This window comes from Pristiophorus japonicus, chromosome X (genome assembly GCF_044704955.1).
Source record: "Pristiophorus japonicus isolate sPriJap1 chromosome X, sPriJap1.hap1, whole genome shotgun sequence".
NCBI classification, from domain to species: domain Eukaryota; kingdom Metazoa; phylum Chordata; class Chondrichthyes; family Pristiophoridae; genus Pristiophorus; species Pristiophorus japonicus.
The window spans coordinates 8,583,027-8,605,142 of record NC_092010.1 but is presented as its reverse complement, the minus strand read 5'-3'; the positions used below and the strand labels follow the sequence as shown (position 1 = coordinate 8,605,142).

General features: G+C 51.9%; 1 protein-coding gene across 1 annotated transcript in view; it reads right to left on the bottom strand.

The window, feature by feature from the left end:
- Positions 1 to 22,116, bottom strand: part of LOC139240842 (integrin alpha-5-like) — a 452,133-nt gene that overhangs the window by 286,151 nt on the left and 143,866 nt on the right. The window contains 1 exon segment of the mRNA XM_070869324.1: positions 18,119 to 18,249. Coding sequence (XP_070725425.1) covers positions 18,119 to 18,249 — 131 coding nt within the window.

Below are 22,116 nucleotides of genomic sequence, written 5' to 3'. Positions count from 1 at the left end.
ACATGGCCTCAACTCTCCACCACCCCCCCCATGTGGCTCACCCTCAGTGCCCAACCAACTGGCCTCCCCTCCCACATGGTCCGGTTTTACAAATGATCAATCTAGGTGCTATTCCAAGGAGTCGAGATACCTCGATCGTCATTTGCCTCTCTCCCTCACAGCTGCTTCTGGTGACGTGTCCTTGCAAAGGTCAGATGTCACCGGTTCCGCGAAGGACATGTCTTGCTCACTGCATCGCACGCTGGGGTAATTTGTGGAGAAAAATAAACAGAGCGCGAGAACAATTAAAGCACAGAAGGTGCAGTACTCAAAATACCACACAGCCCGACAAACGGGGCTGAAGACAGGATCCTTGGTTTCCTGTCTATCCACGCTCTGATGGGAAGGCCAGACCTGTCACCTTCCCTCCCCAAGCTCACCCACAATGTGCTGAGGAAGCAGGACCTGAGCGAGCAGCAGAAAGCCCAGAGTCAAAACAAGCACTCATTTCCTCTGCACAAGCCCCTTTCCTGTGGCACTGCAACACTGTCCGACAGGTCCCTCAGTGTTGGCCATCGCCACTCTCTGGTTACACGCACAATTTCACAACACTCACTTCTCAATCAGTCACAATTGCCTTTACAACCAATGAAAGCACTTTTTGAAGTGTGTGTAGTCACATTGGAAACACGGCAGCCAATCTGCGCACAGCAAGCTCCCACAAACAGCAATGAGATACATGACCAGATAACCTGTTTTCGTGATGTTGGTTGAGGGATAAATAGTGGCCCCTGGACACCAGGGAGAACTCCCTTAGTACTGCCCCTCCGACAGTGCGGCGTTCCCTCATTACTGTACCTCCGACATTGCAGCGCGCCCTCAGTGCTGCCCCTCCGACAGTGCAGTACTCCCTCAGCGTTGCACTGGAGTGTTAGCCTGGCTTATGGGCTCACGTCTCACCACCTTGTGACTCAGAGACGAGAGTGCTACTGAGCCACAGCTGACACTGAATAGAGACGTCCGTCTGTGTTACCAGGTTTTTTTGATTCCATGCTCTGGAAAGTGTTTCCATGCACATTTACTTCATATTAACTCAAGAATTTTCACCACACACGAGAGCTTGGCTGAATGCCAGCGTGTGACATCGATTAGTGTTTTTAAAAAAAAATGCATTTGACGATTTGTTTGTTCAGGTAACCCCTCACTTGAGAGGGCAAGAGCTGAGGAACAGAGCATTGTGTCACGCCCAGGCGGAAGGCTCATTTGTCCTTTCCGAATACAACAGGCCGTCCTGCACCAGATATCAGAGACAGCAAACAAGGCTCACAGCGGCACTGTAAATGGGAGTATTAACAGTGCTGTGTGCGGGGCCCTGATAAGCTGCCAGTATCAGGAGTGACATTCCGGCCAATAGTTAAACCCCAGCCTGCTCGTTTCTAAAGGCACAGGGTGTGGCTGCGTCATGTTATCCCTTTCCCTCGACCAGAACAAACAAACTGCACAACATCCATGCAAACACTTCCCCGGCACCCTCTCGAAGGACACTGAAACAGCGGCTTTTGGCTCGTACACAGCGCCAAGCATTCCAGGCACCAAACTGCAGGGCAAAGGTCGCAGGAAACACGTGCCAAGGCCCGTGAAGGAAAAGCAGTTCCACCGAATTAGGATGAACAAAGGTGCTGGTGTTTGTCTGTGTGCCGGGCCCCTGGTGGAGAACGGGCCAACTGAGCTCCCGGCCACAGGCAAACACTGGTACACCCATCGCCGCTCACACTGGTACACCCATCGCCGCTCACACTGGTACACCCATCGCCACTCACACTGGTACACCCATCGCCGCTCACACTGGTACACCCATCGCCACTCACACTGGTACACCCATCGCCACTCACACTGGTACACCCATCCTCGCTCACATTGGTACACCCATCGCCACTCACACTGGTACACCCATCGCTTCTCACACTGGTACACCCATCCTCGCTCACACTGGTACACCCATCACTGCTCACACTGGTAGACCCATCCTCGCTCACACTGGTACACCCATCGCTGCTCACACTGGTAGACCCATCCTCGCTCACACTGGTACACCCATCACTGCTCACAGTGGTACACCCATCGCCGCTCACACTGTTAAACCCATCCTCGCTCACACTGGTACACCCATCCTCGCTCACACTGGTACACCCATCGCCGGTCACACTGGTATACCCATCGCCGCTCACACTGGTATACCCATCGCCGCTCACACTGGTACACCCATCGCTGCTCACACTGGCACACCCATCGCCGGTCACATTGGTACACCCATCGCCGCTCACACTGGTATACCCATCGCCGCTCACACTGGTACACCCATCGCTGCTCACACTGGCACACCCATCGCCGGTCACACTGGTACACCCATCGCCGCTCACACTGGTACACCCATCGCTGCTCACACTGGTACACCCATCGCTGCTCACACTGGCACACCCATCGCCGGTCACACTGGTACACCCATCGCCGCTCACAATGGTACACCCATCGCTGCTCACACTGGCACACCCATCGCCGGTCACACTGGTACACCCATCGCCGCTCACACTGGTACACCCATCGCTGCTCACACTGGCACACCCATCGCCGGTCACACTGGTACACCCATCGCCGCTCACAATGGTACACCCATCGCTGCTCACACTGGTACACCCATCGCTGCTCACACTGGCACATCCATCGCCGGTCACACTGGTAACCCATCGCCGCTCACACTGGTACACCCATCGCCGGTCACACTGGTACACCCATCGCTGCTCACACTGGTACACCCATCGCCGCTCACACTGGTACACCCATCGCCGCTCACACTGGTACACCCATCGCCGCTCACACTGGTACACCCATCGGCGGTCACACTGGTACACCCATCGCTGCTCACACTGGTACACACATCGCCGCTCACACTGGTACACCCATCGACGCTCATACTTGCACACTCATCGCCTCTCACACTGGTACACCCATCGCTGCTCACACTGGTACACTCATCGCCTCTCACACTGGTACACCCATCGCCGGTCACACTGGTAACCCATCGCCACTCACACTGGTACACCCATCGCCGGTCACACTGGTAACCCATCGCTGCTCACACTGGTACACCCATCGACGCTCACACTGGCACACCCATCGCCGTTCACACTGGTAACCCATCGACGCTCATACTTGCACACTCATCGCCGCTCACACTGGTACACCCATCGACGCTCATACTTGCACACTCATCGCCGCTCACACTGGTACACCCATCGACGCTCATACTTGCACACTCATCGCCTCTCACACTGGTACACCCATCGCTGCTCACACTGGTACAGCCATCGCCATTCACACTGGTAGACCCATCGCCGCTCACACTGGTACACCCATCGCCGCTCACACTGGTACACCCATCGCCTCTCACACTGGTACACCCATCGCCGCTCACACTGGTACACCCATCGCCGCTCACACTGGTAACCCATCGCCTCTCACACTGGCACATCCATTGCCGGCACACTGGCACACTCATCGCCTCTCACACTGGTACACCCATCGCCGCTCACACTGGTATACCCATCCTCGCTCACACTGGTACACCCATCGCCGCTCACACTGGTACACCCATCCTCGCTCACACTGGTACATGCATCGCCGCTCACACTGGTACACCCATCGTCGTTAACACTGGTACACCCATCGCTGCTCACACTGGTACACCCATCGCCATTCACACTGGCACACCCATCGTGGCTCACACTGGTACATGCATCGCCACTCACACTGGTACACCCATCGTCATTAACACTGGTACACGCATCGCCACTCACACTGGTACACCCATCGCCATTCACACTGGCACACCCATCGCTGCTCACACTGATACACCCATCGCCACTCACACTGGTACACCCATCGCTGCTCATACTGGTATGCCCATCGCCGTTCACACTGGCACACTCATCGCCGATCACACTGGTACACGCATCGCCACTCACATTGGTACACCCATCGCCACTCAGACTGGTACACCCATCGCTGCTCATACTGGTACGCCCATCGCCGCTCACACTGGTACACCCATCGCTGCTCACACTGGTACACGCATTGCCACTCACACTGGTACACCCATCGCCATTCACACTGGCACACCCATCGTGGCTCACACTGGTACATGCATCGCCACTCACACTGGTACACCCATCGTCATTAACACTGGTACACGCATCGCCACTCACACTGGTACACCCATCGCCATTCACACTGGCACACCCATCGCTGCTCACACTGGTACACCCATCGACGCTCACACTGGCACACCCATTGCCGCTCACACTGGTACACCCATCGACGCTCATACTTGCACACACATCGCCGCTCACACTGGTACACCCATCGACGCTCATACTTGCACACTCATCGCCTCTCACACTGGTACATCCATCGTTGCTCACACTGGTACACTCATCGCCTCTCACACTGGTACACCCATCGCTGCTCACACTGGTACAGCCATCGCCACTCACACTGGTAGACCCATCGCCTCTCACACTGGTACACCCATCGCTGCTCACACTGGTACAGCCATCGCCTCTCACACTGGTACACTCATCGCCTCTCACACTGTTACACCCATCGCTGCTCACACTGGTACAGCCATCGCCACTCACACTGGTAGACCCATCGCCTCTCACACTGGTACACCCATCGCTGCTCACACTGGTACACCCATCGCTGCTCACACTGGTACACCCATCGCTGCTCACACTGGTAACCCATCGTCTCTCACACTGGTACACCCATCGCTGCTCACACTGGTACACCCATCGCTGCTCACACTGGTAACCCATCGTCTCTCACACTGGTAACCCATCGCCTCTCACACTGGTACACCCATCGCTGCTCACACTGGTACACCCATCGCCGCTCACACTGGTAACCCATCGTCTCTCACACTGGTACACCCATCGCTGCTCACACTGGTACACCCATCGCTGCTCACACTGGTAACCCATCGTCTCTCACACTGGTAACCCATCGCCTCTCACACTGGTACACCCATCGCTGCTCACACTGGTACACCCATCGCCGCTCACACTGGTAACCCATCGTCTCTCACACTGGTACACCCATCGCTGCTCACACTGGTACACCCATCGCCGCTCACACTGGTAACCCATTGCCGCTCACACTGGCACACTCATCGCCTCAAACACTGGTACACCCATCGCCGCTCACACTGGCACACTAATCGCCTCTCACACTGGTACACCCATCGCCGCTCACACTGGTACACCCATCCTCGCTCACACTGGTACACCCATCGCCGCTCACACGGGTACACCCATCCTCGCTCACACTGGTACATGCATCGCCGCTCACACTGGTACACCCATCGTCGTTAACACTGGTACACCCATCACTGCTCACACTGGTACACCCATCGCCATTCACACTGGCACACCCATCGCTGCTCACACTGGTACACCCATCGCCGTTCACACTGGCACACCCATCGCTGCTCACACTGGTACACGCATCACCACTCACACTGGTACACTCATTGCCTCTCACACTGGTACACCCATCGCTGCTCACACTGGTACACCCATCACCGCTCACACTGGTACACCCATACCCATCGCAGCTCACACTGGTACACCCATTGCCGCTCACACTGGTGCACCCATCACCGCTCACGCTGGCACACGCAAACCCATCGCCGCTCACACTGGTACACACATTGCCGCTCACACTGGTACACCCATACCCATTGTTGCTCACACTGGTACACCCATCGCCGCTCACTCTGGCACGCCATTGCCGCTCACACTGGCACACTCATCGCCTCAAACACTGGTACACCCATCACCGCTCACACTGACACACTCATCGCCTCTCACACTGGTACACCCATCGCCGCTCACACTGGCACACCCATCGCCGGTCATACTGGTACACGTATCGCCACTCACACTGGTACACCCATCGTCGTTAACACTGGTACACCCATCGCCGCTCACACTGGCACACTCATCGCCTCAAACACTGGTACACCCATCACCGCTCACACTGGCACACTCATCGCCTCTCACACTGGTACACCCATCGGCGCTCACACTGGTACACGCATCGCCTCAAACACTGGTACACCCATCGGCGCTCACACTGACACACTCATCGCCTCTCACACTGGTACACCCATCGCCATTCACACTGGCACACTCATCCTCGCTCACACTGGTACACCTATCGACGCTCACACAGGTACACCCATCGCCGCGCACACTCATCTAGCTCCCTGCTGGCCTCCGAAAGCAGAAGATAAGCTCCACGGGACTGCTGCCTCCTGATTCAATAAACCCAAGCAACATTTTAGAGAAAGAAATGGAATAAAACATAGAAGAGAAAGACGTCGGGTTTGATTTTAACTCAGGCCGGGCGGAGGGTGGGGGGAATGCAGGGGTGGGAGGGAAACCCCAGTGAAGCACTCAACGTGACACCCAGGCCATTTTAACAATCGGGCCTTATTTAAATAACCCAGCTCTCTCCCGCCCGAAAACGGTCAGAGCTGGCTCGGGGGGAGCAGAAATCATGGAGCCCGAGGGCCAAGAGGATCGGTCGCCGCTGTGACCTTACAGGTGGGGGTGGTTTGCTGGCACTGGGAGGGGGAAGCAAGGCCTGGGGAGGGCCAGGGACTCCCTGTGGGTCCTGTGGCAGCACCCCTGCTCCACTCAGCCCACAGGGACCCCACAGGAAAGCAAAAAGAAAGACTTGCATTTATATAGCACCTTATACCTCAGGACAGCCCAATGCGCTTTACAACCAATGAAGTACTTTTGGAGTGCAGTCACTGTTGTAATGTGGGAAACGCAGCAGCCACTTTGCGCACAGCAAGCTCCCACACACAGCAATGTGATAATGACCCAGATGATCTGCTTTTGTTATGTTGATTGAGGGATAAATATTGTCCAGGACACTGGGGATAACATCCCTGCTCCTCTTCGAAATAGTGCCATGGGATCTTTTACGTCCACCCGAGAGAGCAGACGGGGCCTCGGTTTAACGTCTCATCCGAAAGACGGCACCTCTGACAGTGCAGCGCTCCCTCAGTACTGCCCCTCCGACAGTGCAGCATTCCCTCAGTACTGCCCCTCCGACAGTGCGGCGCTCCCTCAGTACCAACCCTCCGACAGTGCAGCATTCCCTCAGTACTGCCCCTCCGACAGTGCAGCATTCCCTCAGTACTGCCCCTCCGACAGTGCAGCACTCCCTCAGTACTGCCCCTCTGACAGTGCGGCGCTCCCTCAGTACTGCCCCTCCGACAGTGCAGCATTTTCTCAGTACTGCCCCTCCGACAGTGTGGCGCTCCCTCAGTACCACCCCTCCGACAGTGCAGCGCTCTCTCAGTACTGCCCCTCCGACAGTGCAGCGCTCCCTCAGTACTGCCCCTCCGACAGTGCGCTGCTCCCTCAGTACTGCCCCTCCGACAGTGCAGCATTCCCTCAGTACTGCCCCTCCGACAGTGCGGCGCTCCCTCAGTACTGCTCCTCCGACAGTGCGGCGCTCCCTCAGTACTGCCCCTCCGACAGTGCAGCATTCCCTCAGTACTGCCCCTCCGACAGTGCGGCGCTCCCTCAGTACTGCTCCTCCGACAGTGCGGCGCTCCCTCAGTACTGCCCCTCCGACAGTGCAGCATTCCCTCAGTACTGCTCCTCCGACAATGCGGCGCTCCCTCAGTACTGCTCCTCCGACAGTGCGGCACTCCTCAGTACTGCCCCTCCGACAGTGCGGCATTCCCTCAGTACTGCTCCTCCGACAGTGCGGCACTCCCTCAGTACTGCCCCTCCGACAGTGCGGCACTCCCTCAGTACTGCTCCTCCGACAGTGCGGCACTCCCTCAGTACTGCCCCTCCGACAGTGCGGCACTCCCTCAGTACTGCCCCTCCGACAGTGCGGCAGTCCCTCAGTACTGCCCCTCCGACAGTGCGGCACTCCCTCAGTACTGCTCCTCCGACAGTGCGGCACTCCCTCAGTACTGCCCCTCCGACAGTGCGGCACTCCCTCAGTACTGCCCCTCCGACAGTGCAGCGCTCCCTCAGCTCTGTACTGGAGCATCAGCCTAGATTTTTGTGTTAGAGTCTCTGGAGTGGGACTTGAACCGACAACCCTCTGACTCCGAGGCGAGAGAGTGATGCCCACTGAGCCACAGCTGACACTAATGAAGGTAAAGGAAGGTCTTGGCCTGTGACAACTCCCGCTGTGGTGTTGCTGTGGGTCGGCCGAGCGGCCCGCCCGATTCTGCCCGATAAAAGTGCCTGGTTGCGCCATTGACATCACGGGGCCATGGCTGCCGGCTGTGAAGTGGGCCCCGCCTGCCTGTTTTGAGGTAAGTTACAATGGCTGCAGGGGAGCGGGACATCGTGTTTGGACCATTACACGGCAGCACAGTTCCTCCTGGGCGGGGGTGAGAATCCGCCCCGGTTGGTCAGTGCTGGCCAACGATGGCCGTTCAAACCCTTCCGAATGACGAGCGGCCACCTTCAAAGCCTGGGTCTGGAACACAGGGGGCTGCGTCAGTAAAGGGTCCCCACTCTGCAAGCACAGGGACAGCGTCTGAGCTTTTGCGGTGCGATGATAATGTACCACGGTGGCCATGTTGATCGGAGCGCTGGCACCTGGAGGTTGGAGGGCCGGCCCTGCCAGCCAGGAGTTCCGGTTGGCACTGATGTCACCAATCCATTGCCAGGGTCAGCGCCAGAGACAAGAGGCCAGCCCGGGTGTGCGCCCGTAAAACATGGTCTGGCAGAGCCTGCCCGACAAAAGGCTTGACATTTTCATTACCATCTTCCTGAATTCCTTCACTCTCGTCCAAAGTAAACTTGAACTGCTGCCACCATCTGACTGGTGAGTGCAGGACGCAACATCAGCACACCATCTGTAAATCCCATCGTCCCTGCTTCAACTGCACTGAATTCCAATGTTTGAGGCTCCCCAGGAACCTGGCCAGAATACGCAATTTTAAACAGCGCAGCCTCCCAGCCCACACAACCAGTAAAGCAGAGGTCCCCTGCGGTGTGAGCAGGAAACAACCATTAGCTCCGGAGATGGCTTGTGGTGAGAGGCACTGGCCCTGAGCAGCAGCTGGAGACAGACGCAACGCACGGCTTCACACAGCTCAGCCAGCGAGCGACTGAGCATCAGCGCCCAGCAAAGGCCCGGCTTCCAACTCCTGCATTCGCTGACCTCACCCGGGATCACTGCACAACTCGCCCCACTGCCTCAAAACATCCGACTGGGAAGTGGAGGTGAAGCCAGAGGAGAATTGGATTTGGCGGTGATTCCTGCCCGCCGTCCAATTCTCGACTCAGCCTAACACACAATGTGTCAGCTAATGGATAGAGTCCGGCACATAGGGAACTGATTCCCAGTAAACACACAGGGGGCACGAGTGCAGGCAAAGCTCACAGCAAAGAGTTCTTTGTAGATGGAGCAGGCAAACTTCAGCACCGAGTTCATGCGATGTACCGTACAAAGGTGATGAATTCTCTTCTCCGCCCCTGAAGGTGCTGACTCTCACTGGGGTACGGTGGGTTTATCTCCCCTGAAGGTGCTGACTCTCACTGGGGTACGGTGGGTTTACCCTCCCCTGAAGGTGCTGACTCTCACTGGGGTACGGTGGGTTTATCTCCCCTGAAGGTGCTGACTCTCACTGGGGTACGGTGGGTTTATCTCCCCTGAAGGTGCTGACTCACTGGGGTACGGTGGGTTTACCCTCCCCTGAAGGTGCTGACTCTGACTGGGGTACAGTGGGTTTACCCTCCCCTGAAGGTGCTGACTCTCACTGGGGTACGGTGGGTTTATCTCCCCTGAAGGTGCAGGACTCTCACTGGGGTACGGTGGGTTTACCCTCCCCTGAAGGTGCTGACTCTCACTGGGGTACGGTGGGTTTATCTCCCCTGAAGGTGCAGGACTCTCACTGGGGTACGGTGAGTTTACCCTCCCCTGAAGGTGCTGACTCTCACTGGGGTACGGTGGGTTTACCCTCCCCTGAAGGTGCTGACTCTCACTGGGGTACGGTGGGTTTATCTCCCCTGAAGGTGCTGACTCTCACTGGGGTACGGTGGGTTTACCCTCCCCTGAAGGTGCTGACTCTCACTGGGGTACGGTGGGTTTACCCTCCCCTGAAGGTGCTGACTCTCACTGGGGTACGGTGGGTTTATCTCCCCTGAAGGTGCTGACTCTCACTGGGGTCCGGTGGGTTTATATCCCCTGAAGGTGCTGACTCTCACTGGGGTACGGTGGGTTTATCTCCCCTGAAGGTGCTGACTCTCACTGGGGTACGGTGGGTTTATCTTCCCTGAAGGTGCTGACTCTCACTGGGGTACGGTGGGTTTACCCTCCCCTGAAGGTGCTGACTCTCACTGGGGTACGGTGGGTTTACCCTCCCCTGAAGGTGCTGACTCTCACTGGGGTACGGTGGGTTTACCCTCCTCTGAAGGTGCTGACTCACTGGGGTCCGGTGGGTTTATATCCCCTGAAGGTGCTGACTCTCACTGGGGTACGGTGGGTTTACCCTCCCCTGAAGGTGCTGACTCTCACTGGGGTACGGTGGGTTTACCCTTCCCTGAAGGTGCTGACTCTCACTGGGGTACGGTGGGTTTACCCTCCCCTGAAGGTGCTGACTCTCACTGGGGTACGGTGGGTTTATCTCCCCTGAAGGTGCTGACTCTCACTGGGGTACGGTGGGTTTATCTCCCCTGAAGGTGCTGACTCTCACTGGGGTACGGTGGGTTTACCCTCCACGGAAGGTGCTGACTCTCACTGGGGTACGGTGGGTTTACCCTCCCCTGAAGGTGCTGACTCTCACTGGGGTCCGGTGGGTTTATATCCCCTGAAGGTGCTGACTCTCACTGGGGTAGAAAGGTAAAAAGCAATAGTGGAAGGCCGAGTAAACAAAGGCAAGAAACAAAAAGGGCCACACTACATCATAATTCTAAAAGGAGAAAGGGTGTTAAAAAAATAAGCCTGAGGGCTTTGTGTCTTAATGCAAGGAGTATCCGTAATAAGGTGGATGAATTAACTGTACAAATAGATGTTAACAGATATGATGTGATTGGGATTACAGAGACGTGGCTCCAGGATGATTAGGGCTGGGAACTCAACATCCATGGGTATTCAACATTCAGGAAGGATAGAATAAAAGGAAAAGGAGGTGGGGTAGCATTGCTGGTTAAAGAGGAGATCAATGCAATAGTTAGGAAGGACATTAGCTTGGATGATGTGGAATCTATATGGGTCGAGCTGCAGAACACCAAAGGGCAAAAAACGTTAGTGGGAGTTGTGTACAGACCTCCAAACAGTAGTAGTGATGTTGGGGAGGGCATCAAACAGGAAATTAGGGGTGCATGCAATAAAGGTGCAGCAGTTATCATGGGTAACTTTAATATGCATATAGATTGGGCTAACCAAACTGGAAGCAATATGGTGGAGGAGGATTTCCTGGATTCATAAGGGATGGTTTTCTAGACCAATATGTCGAGGAACCAATTAGGGGGGAGGCCATCTTAGACTGGGTGTTGTGTAATGAGAGAGGATTAATTAGCAATCTCGTTGTGCGAGGCCCCTTGGGGAAGAGTGACCATAATATGATGGAATTCTGCATTAGGATGGAGAATGAAACAGTTAATTCAGAGACCATGGTCCAGAACTTAAAGAAGGGTAATTTTGAAGGTATGAGGCGTGAATTGGCTAGGATAGATTGGCGAATGATACTTAAGGGGTTGATTGTGGATGGGCAATGGCAGACATGGATGAACTACAACAATTGTACATCCCTGTCTGGCGTAAAAATAAAAAAAGGAAGGTGGCTCAACCGTGGCTATCAAGGGAAATCAGGGATAGTATTAAAGCCAAGGAAGTGGCATACAAATTGGCCAGAAATAGCAGTGAACCTGGGGACTGGGAGAAATTTAGAACTCAGCAGAGGAGGACAAAGGGTTTGATTAGGGCAGGGAAAATAGAGTACGAGAGGAATCTTGCAGGGAACATTAAGACGGACTGCAAAAGTTTCTATAGATATGTAAAGAGAAAAAGGTTAGTAAAGACAAACATAGGTCCCCTGCAGTCAGAATCAGGGGAAGTCATAACAGGGAACAAAGAAATGGCAGACCAATTGAACAAGTACTTTGGTTCGGTATTCACTAAGGAGGACACAAACAACCTTCCGGATATAAAAGTGGTCAGAGGGTCGAGTAAGAAGGATGAACTGAGGGAAATCCTTATTAGTCGGGAAATTGTGTTGGGGAAATTGATGGGATTGAAGGCCGATAAATCCCCAGGGCCTGATGGACTGCATCCCAGAGTACTTAAGGAGGTGGCCTTGGAAATAGCGGATGCATTGACAGTCATTTTCCAAAATTCTATAGACTCTGGATCAGTTCCTATGGAGTGGAGGGTAGCCAATGTAACCCCACTTTTTAAAAAAGGAGGGAGAGAGAAAACAAGGTATTGTAGACCGGTCAGCCTGACATCAGTAGTGGGTAAAATGATGGAATCAATTATTAAGGATGTCATAGCAGCGTATTTGGAAAGAGGTGACATGATAGGTCCAAGTCAGCATGGATTTGTGAAAGGGAAATCATGCTTGACAACTCTTCTGGAATTTTTTGAGGATGTTTCCAGTAGAGTGGACAAGGGAGAACTAGTTGATGTGGTGTATTTGGACTTTCAGAAGGCTTTCGACAAGGTTCCACACAAGAGATTAATGTGCAAAATTAAAGCACATGGGATTGGGGGTAGTGTGCTGACGTGGATTGAGAACTGGTTGGCAGACAGGAAGCAAAGAGTAGGAGTAAATGGATACTTTACAGAATGGCAGGCAGTGACTAGTGGGGTACCGCAAGGTTCTGTGCTGGGGCCCCAGCTGTTTACATTGTACATTAATGATTTAGACGAGGGGATTAAATGTAGTATCTCCAAATTTGCGGATGACACTAAGTTGGGTGGCAGAGTGAGCTGTGAGGAGGATGCTATGAGGCTGCAGAGTGACTTGGATGGGTTAGGTGAGTGGGCAAATGCATGGCAGATGAAGTATAATGTGGATAAATGTGAGGTTATCCACTTTGATGGTAAAAACAGAGAGACAGACTATTATTTGAATGGTGACAGATTAGGAAAAGGGGAGGTGCAACGAGACCTGGGTGTCATGGTACATCAGTCATTGAAGGTTGGCATGCAGGTACAGCAGGCGGTTAAGAAAGCAAATGGCATGTTGGCCTTCATAGCGAGGGGATTTGAGTACAGGGGCAGGGAGGTGTGACTACAGTTGTACAGGACCTTGGTGAGGCCACACCTGGAGTATTGTGTACAGTTTTGGTCTCCTAACTTGAGGAAGGACATTCTTGCTATTGAGGGAGTGCAGCGAAGGTTCACCAGACTGATTCCCGGGATGGCGGGACTGACATATCAAGAAAGACTGGATCAACTGGGCTTGTATTCACTGGAGTTCAGAAGAATGAGAGGGGAGCTCAATCAAAACGTTTAAAATTCTGACGGAGTTAGACAGGTTAGATGCAGGAAGAATGTTCCCAATGTTGGGGAAGTCCAGAACCAGGGGTCACAGTCTAAGGATAAGGGGTAAGCTATTTAGGATCGAGATGAGGAGAAACTTCTTCACCCAGAGAGTGGTGAACCTGTGGAATTCTCTACCACAGAAAGTAGTTGAGGCCAATTCACTAAATATATTCAAAAAGGAGTTAGATGTAGTCCTTACTACTCGGGGGATCAAGGGTTATGGCGAGAAAGCAGGAATGGGGTACTGAAGTTGAATGTTCAGCCATGAACTCATTGAATGGCGGTGCAGGCTAGAAGGGCCGAATGGCCTACTCCTGCACCTATTTTCTATGTTTCTATGTTTCTATATTTACCCTCCCCTGAAGGTGCTGACTCCAACTCATGGACGTCGTGGCCAATCGGAGCGCCCCTTCTTCAGCCGTGGTTTGAGCCTGGAAGGAACTGATGGGCGGGGGCGGGGGGAGGCGGGGCCAATGACCAGTGACCTTTGATTCTTCCTGTGAATATGCAGTTCGCGCGGTCACCTGGCAACAGACAGCCAATCCGCTCAAGGATGCGGCGTGTGACAGGAGGATCTGTGCAAGCAGGTCCGACTGCTGCTCTGGTTGTTGTTAGTAGAAAATGCCCAGTGAGATCCCGTTATGCTTCGCGTGCTCGCTTGAAGCCTTCAGAAGCCCGCTACCTCCCTCATGGAATAGCACTGAGTGCTGGGGGGGTGTGGTATTGATGAAACAGTCGCCGACATTGTTCTGCTGAAGGGTCTCCACCAACTTACTCCAGTGGCAAGGTGCTGAGACAATGTCTGCTCTGTTTTCCCACCCGTTATCTGACGAGAGAGGGAAAGAAGGGGTGTCGAGACCCTCGAGCGCTAAACGACCAAAAATCAAACCCTGAACGCTGTCTTCATTCAACAGTTCGAAGGAAGGGGTTTACAGGTGGCCCCAATGATGCTTCGCCCCAATGGACCCACCACAATACACGGCACATCTCTGCGAGGCAGCAAGTTCCTGTGTCACTAAAACAGCATTAGGCTGGCAAGCCTCGGAGAGAACGGAAACCCATGTCACTGCTCTGTACGCTGGGATTGTGACATTAACAGTGGCAACTTCTTCAGACTTAAATGTAGGATTGTTCCAACTTCACTTCATACCTGCACGTTTGTTTCTTCAATGAGATAAAAATTCGCAGAGCCACAGCACTTCTCTTAACACAACAAAAGGATCACTTGATCCAGCTACGTTTCTCTAAAATGCGGGAAAACAGCGTCTCTCCCTGTACAACTACTGTGCGAGACAGTTTTGGCCCAGGCCCACATTTTTTTCCAAAGTTAGCACAAAGACCTACTACAAGAGAATTCCCATTTGGTTTTCATATCACTCTTCCACATGTTGCAATCATTTATTTTTTCAGAGGAAAAAAAAACCCTTGCCTGGAGGGAATTAAAACGTTCAGCGGTTTGTCAGCAATGAGCATAGACCAAACACTCAAGTCCTGAGCCTGTTTCTCACAGTCTTTTGTTTTTAAAAAAAACATAGCAATTCATTTTCTTCTTCACCTGAGCTCGTCTCCTAGCAACAGGACTAGGCCTCAGGCCTCCTCACCCATCCAACATGGATCTACTGGAACTTGGATTCCATCACATTTTAGGGAGACATTTAATACAACATCATGCACTGCCGGCAGCGAATTCAATCAATTAAAAAAAATTGGAAGTTACTTTCAGTCAGAGTTCAATCCAGGAGATTGTCGCCTTCTCACTCACTCATTTCTCTTGGAGGCAGCAGTGCTACACCAGCAGTCATGGTGTAAATGACAGGACTAGTGGGAGGTCAGAAGATTGGGAAACTTTTAAAAGCCAGCAAAGAACGACTAAAAAAATGATTAAGAAAGGGAAGATAGACTATGAAAGTAAACTAGCACGAAATATAAAAACAGATAGCAAGAGTTTCTATAGGTATATAAAAAGGAAGAGTGGCTAAAGTAAATGTTGGTCCCTTAGAGGATGACACCGGGGAATTAGTAATGGGGAACATGGAGATGGCAGAAACTCTGAACAAATATTTTGTATCAGTCTTTCATCATCATCATCATCATAGGCAGTCCCTCGGAATCGAGGAAGACTTGCTTCCACTCCTGAAGTGAGTCCTTTGGTGGCTGAACAGTCCGATACGAGAGCCACAGACCCTGTCACAGGTGGGACAGATGTTTGTCGAGGGAAGGGATGGGTGGGACTGGTTTGCCGCGCGCTCCTTCCGCTGCCTGCACCTGACCTCTTCACGCTCTTGGCGTCGAGACTCGAAGAGCTCAACACCCTCCCGGATGGACTTTCTCCACCTCGGGCGGTCTGCGGCCAGGGTCTCCCAGGTGTCAGTGGTGATGTCGCACTTTACCAGGGAGGCTTTGAGGGTGTCCTTATAACGTTTCCGCTGTCCTCCTTTGGCTCATTTACCATGAAGGAGCTCCGCATAACATGGTAGAGGGCACTAACAATATTCCAACAGTGGATAGTCAAGGGGCTATGGGGGGGAGGAACTTAACACAATCACAATCACTAAGGAGGTGGTACTCAGTAAGATAATGGGACTAAAGGCAGATAAATCCCCTGGACCTGATGGCTTGCATCCTAGGGTCTTGAGAAGTAGCGGCAGGGATAGTGGATGCATTGGTTGTAATTTACCAAAATTCCCTGGATTCTGGGGAGTCCCAGCAGATTGGAAAACTGCAAATGTAACGCCCCTATTTAAAAAAGGAGGCAGACAAAAAGCAGGAAACTATAGACCAGTTAGCCTAACATCTGTGGTTGGGAAAATGTTGGAGTCCATTATTAAAGAACCAGTAGCAGGACATTTGGAAAAGCAAAATTCGGTCAGGCAGAGTCAGCATGGATTTATGAAGGGGAAGTCATGTTTGACAAATTTGCTGGAATTCTTTGAGGATGTAACGAACAGGGTGGATAAAGGGGAACCAGTGGATGTGGTGTATTTGGATTTCCAGAAGGCATTTGACAAGGTGCCACATAAAAGGTTACTGCACAACATAAAAGTTCACGGGGTTGGGGGTAATATATTAGCAGGGACAGAGGATTGGCTAACTAACAGAAAACTGGTTGGCAATCAGTAACTAGTGGGGTGCCGCAGGGATCAGTGCTGGGACCCCAACTATTTACAATCTATATTAACGACTTGGAAGAAGGGACTGAATGTAATGTAGCCAAGTTTGCTGACGATACAAAGGTGGGAGGAAAAGCAATGTGTGAGGAGGACACAAAAAATCTGCAAAAGGACATAGACAGGCTAAGTGAGTTGGCAAAAATTTGGCAGGTGGAGTATAAAGTTGGAAAGTGCGAGGTCATGCACTTTGGCAGAAAAAATCAAAGAGCAAGTTATTATTTCAATGGAGAAAGATTGCAAAGTGCTGCAGTACAGCGAGACCTGGGGGTACTTGTGCATGAAACACAAAAGGATAGTATGCAGGTACAGCAAGTGATCAGGAAGGCCAATTGTATCTTGGCCTTTATTGCAAAGGGGATGGAGTATAAAAGCAGGGGAGACTTCCTACAGTTATACAGGGTATTGGTGAGGCCACACCTGGAATACTGCGTGCAGTTTTGGTTTCCATATTTACGAAAGGATATACTTGCTTTGGAGGCAGTTCAGAGAAGGTTCACTCGGTTGATTCCAGAGATGAGGGGGTTGACTTATGAGGAAAGGTTGAGTAGGTTAGGTCTCTATTCACTGGAATTCAGAAGAATGAGAGGTGATCTTATCGAAACGTATAAGATTATGAGGGGGCTTGACAAGGTGGATGCAGAGAGGATGTTTCCACTGACGGGGGAGACTAGAACTAGGGGACATGGTCTTAGAACAAGGAGCCACCCATTTAAAACTGAGATGAGGAGGAATTTCTTCTCTGAGGGTTGTAAATCTGTGGAATTCGCTGCCTCAGAGAGCTGTGGAGGCTGGGTCATTGAATAAATTTAAGACAGAAATAGACAGTTTCTTAAACGATAAAGGAATAAAGGGGTTATGGGGAGCGGGCAGGGAAGTGGAGCTGAGTCCAAGATTGGATCAGCCATGATCTTATTAAACGGTGGAGCAGGCTCGAGGGGTCATATGGCCTATTCTTGCTCCGATTTCTTATGTTCTTATGACCCCCAGTTTGATGGTGTACTGCTTGTGGTACTGAGCTAGCAATCCAGAAGGTTGCGAGTTCAAATTGCACCACAGCAAGTTGTGAAACCAAATTATCTAAATCTGGTTCAGTAATGTCGGTCATGGAGAGGAACCTGCCCGGTCTGGCCTACACGTGACTCCAGCCCACCACCACCAACTTCTCAGGGCACAAATGGCAGCCAGGCATTGACCTCTGACAACAATCAAAAAGAAAGTCAGAATTCAAATCAACCTTCAAATGTACAGCGATGTGATCAGACAACACTTCCCCCAACCAGCTTGCCTCCAATTATCCATATATTGAAACAACGGATGTGGCTCAGGCTCCAAATACAGAGCAGAGCATCTCAGAACAACCAAAATGGTACCTGTTAGGTCAAAGGGAACCTGCTGGCAGTCTGTGTTGTTCATGCCCCAGGCACATGAGTATACTGCGCCACCTTCCGTGATGTTGGGCTGACTGGTATTGGCTTTGGGGGCTCCAATAAGAACACTCGGCCTGAAAGAACAAAAAAAAGCAATGCCATCAGAAGCCATCATGCTGACAGAACGGAGGGGAGTGGATCTCCGACCGAGGCTTCGAGCACAGTTGCCCCGGCAACCAGCAACAAGCCGCACTGACTCGGAGCAATGATTGAGCTCAATTCCTGACTCCGCTCGACAGACATAAAATGTGATTTTCCTCAAAACGATTGATCATGACTGCACCCAGTCCCAGCTCATCTCCACGGGAGCACGGCCATCACCATGGCAACACACAGGTAACAGGAGGCTTAAAACGTTATGAGGGGAGATGTCGTGTCACGCTGCTTGAGGGGGCCGATAAAGTAACATTCCACATGCCAGCCTTCTAAAGATTAAAATTGATTGGATTTATGGCAGATTAGCTAAAATGGCTTTACCGTAGGAATCGTCTTGTTCCAGGAGTCATGCCCAGAGTCGCGTGCAGGTCAGATTTTAGCCGGCTGTGAATGTTATTGGAAGGACACCATTGCACAATATTTGGGCAGCGCTGAACGCGTTGTAGATTGGACCTGCTCTGCATGGCAATGCACTGTGAGAAGCATCCCCCTCCATTAGTGAGAACTGATCCCATCGTGTAGGGTGTTGGTGGAGCCAGGATTGTTTCCTGTCCATCACCACGAGGATGGCACAGTGCCAGCTGGTGACAGAGCTTTGACCACACACTCCCGGGCGTCTCAGAGAGTGGGCGCACCAAACATGGGCGGGTGAGCCTCCAGCAACAAGCTGACATATTAGCTTTCCGGCCGAGCATTTTATCAGCAGCATCCCATGCTGAGTGTTGGATGAAGTTATGTTTGGCACATGGACGTACTGTAATTGTACTACTCGGGCTGACAGGCAAGAAAACAAAGGGGTTCTGACACGATGATGCCAAGCAATCCTCCCTCCCAAGACACCACATTGCAACACTGATCGTTTCCATTTCCAACAGTCCCTTGCTTCCTGCAATTGGAAACAAGCTCCAACATTCCCTCCAATAAAGGGAGAGAGAGAGAGACAGGCCTGTCGGGACTCGGGAGCTTTTCCTGTTCCTGAAAACGCTTCAACAAGTGGGAGAAGAAACCCAGCCACACGTGGCAGGGCAGAAGTCATGGAACTGATGTCATTCATGTTCAGTGACATGCTTTGCCCATTGAGGCGCTCGTCTTGGAAAGCAAAGCTGATGCGAAACATAAGCATACCGGGTTAGGACCCATCAACCTTCACGCTTGCCTTTTATGGCCTCATCTCAGCCCTGAGATATTTAGCGGCCACACAGAGCACCCAGAACTGTACATTAGAAATTGTACATAGAGCAAGACGTTCTGAAGATCACTGATCATTGAAGACCCTCAATGGTCGAAGTGTTTTACACACTGACGAATTGATCTCGCCACACCAAGGTGGACAGATGGAGTTACGACACAGATCAACCATGATCTAATTGGTCAGCCGTGGCTCAGTGGGCAGCACCCTCACCTTGGAGTCGGAAGATTGTGGGTTCAAGTCCCACTCCAGGGACTTCAACAGTAACGATAACTTGCATTTATATCGGGCCTTAAATGTAGTAAAGCGTCCCAAGGTGTTTCACTTGAACACATAAATCTAGGCTGACACTCCTATGCAATACTGAGGTGCCATCTTTCGAATGAGATGTTAAACCGAGGCCCCGTCTGCTCTCTCACATGGATGTAAAAGATCCCATGGCACTATTTCAAAGAAGAGCAGGGGAGTTATCCCAGTGTCCTGGGGCCAATATTTATCCCTCAATCAGCAGAACAAAAACAGATTATCTGGTCGTTATCATATTGCTGTTTGTGGGAGCTTGCTGTGCACAAATGGTCTATTACAACAGTGACTACACTCCAAAAAGTACTTCATTGGCTGTGAACTGCTTTGAGATGTCCGATGTCTTTCTTTCTTTTAATTGTGGAACAGGCTCGAGTGTCTGAATGACGTTCTCCTGTTCCTAACGTTCATCCATTCAATTCTGAGCTGATCTCAGCACTCAGGGTGCTATATTTGGCTTCAGTGCCCTGGGGCAGCAAAAGACAACATATCAGCCAAGGTCCTCCAGAACACTCAGTGAACTCTGCTGGACTGCGTGTGCTGGCAAGGCTGGGCTCTGGCTTGCTGATAATTCCCTCAACAGCAGAATAGCCTGGAGACATTCAGTGTCCAGACTCTCAGATGTAAAACAGATACTCGGACCCTGGGGACAACGGGGAGGGTGGGGAGGCGGGGAAAGGATATGACCATTGGAAGGAGCGAACAGATTGATCACCTTGTTGTGGCTCTGGTCACGGCAGCAGTTACAGGTGAAGAGGACGAGTTTCAAGGTTGTGTCAGTCACACTTTAGTTACACACGGGAGCCAAACACAACGTTCTCAGGGGGAGTCCGTTCTAAATGGGCAAGACGTGTAGGAAAGGGCCCTTTGTTGGCCCAGGGAACGCTCGGTGCTCAGGGGTTGCTATGGAATCAAGTCAGGAGATCAGACACATGATATTTATGAAGTAATCAAGTGCACAAAGTCTCCTCTTAGTTGGCTGGGGCAGGACAGGGCAGTGCTCAACTGAATTAGATAAAGAAAAGGGAGGGAGAGTTGCGGCACAAGATTGAGGTGGTATTTAAGTTAAAGCCACTTTACTGACCTGAGTGCCAGCAAATCTGTTCAGGCAGAAATCATTTGGAACTAATTATCAATCTTACTTAGATCACAGGATAGCTTGAGTAGGAAGTAGCAACACGTGGTCAGGGAAAAGTATACATCTATCGTCTACTGTTCCATGCCCTGGGAGTGTTTGATGGGACAGTGCAGAGGGAGCTTTACTCTGTATCTAACCCATGCTGTACCTGCCCTGGGAGTGTTTGATGGGACAGTGTAGAGGGAGCTTTATTCTGTATCTAACCCGTACTGTACCTGCCCTGGAAGTGTTTGATGGGGACAGTGTAGAGGGAGCTTTACTCTGTATCTAACCCCCTGTACCTGCCCTGGGAGTGTTTGATGGGACAGTGCAGAGGGAGCTTTACTCTGTATCTAACCCCGTACTGTACCTGCCCTGGGAGTGTTTGATGGGACAGTGTAGAGGGAGCTTTACTCTGTATCTAATCCCCTGTACTTGCCCTGGGAGTGTTTGATGGGACAGTGTAGAGGGAGCTTTACTCTGTATCTAACCCGTGCTGTACCTGCCCTGGGAGTGTTTGATGGGGCAGTGTAGAGGGAGCTTTACTCTGTATCTAAGCCGTGCTGTACCTGCCCTGGGAGTGTTTGATGGGGCAGTGTAGAGGGAGCTTTACTCTGTATCTAACCCCCTGTAGCTGCCCTGGGAGTGTTTGATGGGACAGTGTAGAGGGAGCTTTACTCTGTATCTAACCCCGTGCTGTACCTGCCCTGGGAGTGTTTGATGGGACAGTGTAGAGGGAGCTTTACTCTGTATCTAACCCCCTGTACCTGCCCTGGGGGTGTTTGGTGCTGTTACTGGATGGCTATCATGGAAACAGTCTGATTCCCAGCACTAACATCCCGACCTTGAGCACAAGCAGGTCATGTAAAGGTAAAATGCCTCTGCTCATCTTTTGACCGCACATATGAAGAGTTAATCAGATTAGTTTTATCGTTATAGACAGGGAGAACTTTCTTGTGAACTGTCATTAATAGAAACGGAAATATTTCACTCCGAGCACCAGAACTTCCAGACAGGTCCAGTCAGGAAGACAAAGCTCCCATCAGAAGCTTCATTCACTCAAAGGGTCACGTTGCTTCACACTCACACCATCCTCCTCTTCATTGGCAATGAGATCACACGATTCACGAACCACCTGCTACAGGATGAGCTTCCGAAATCCGGAGCTCTGAAATT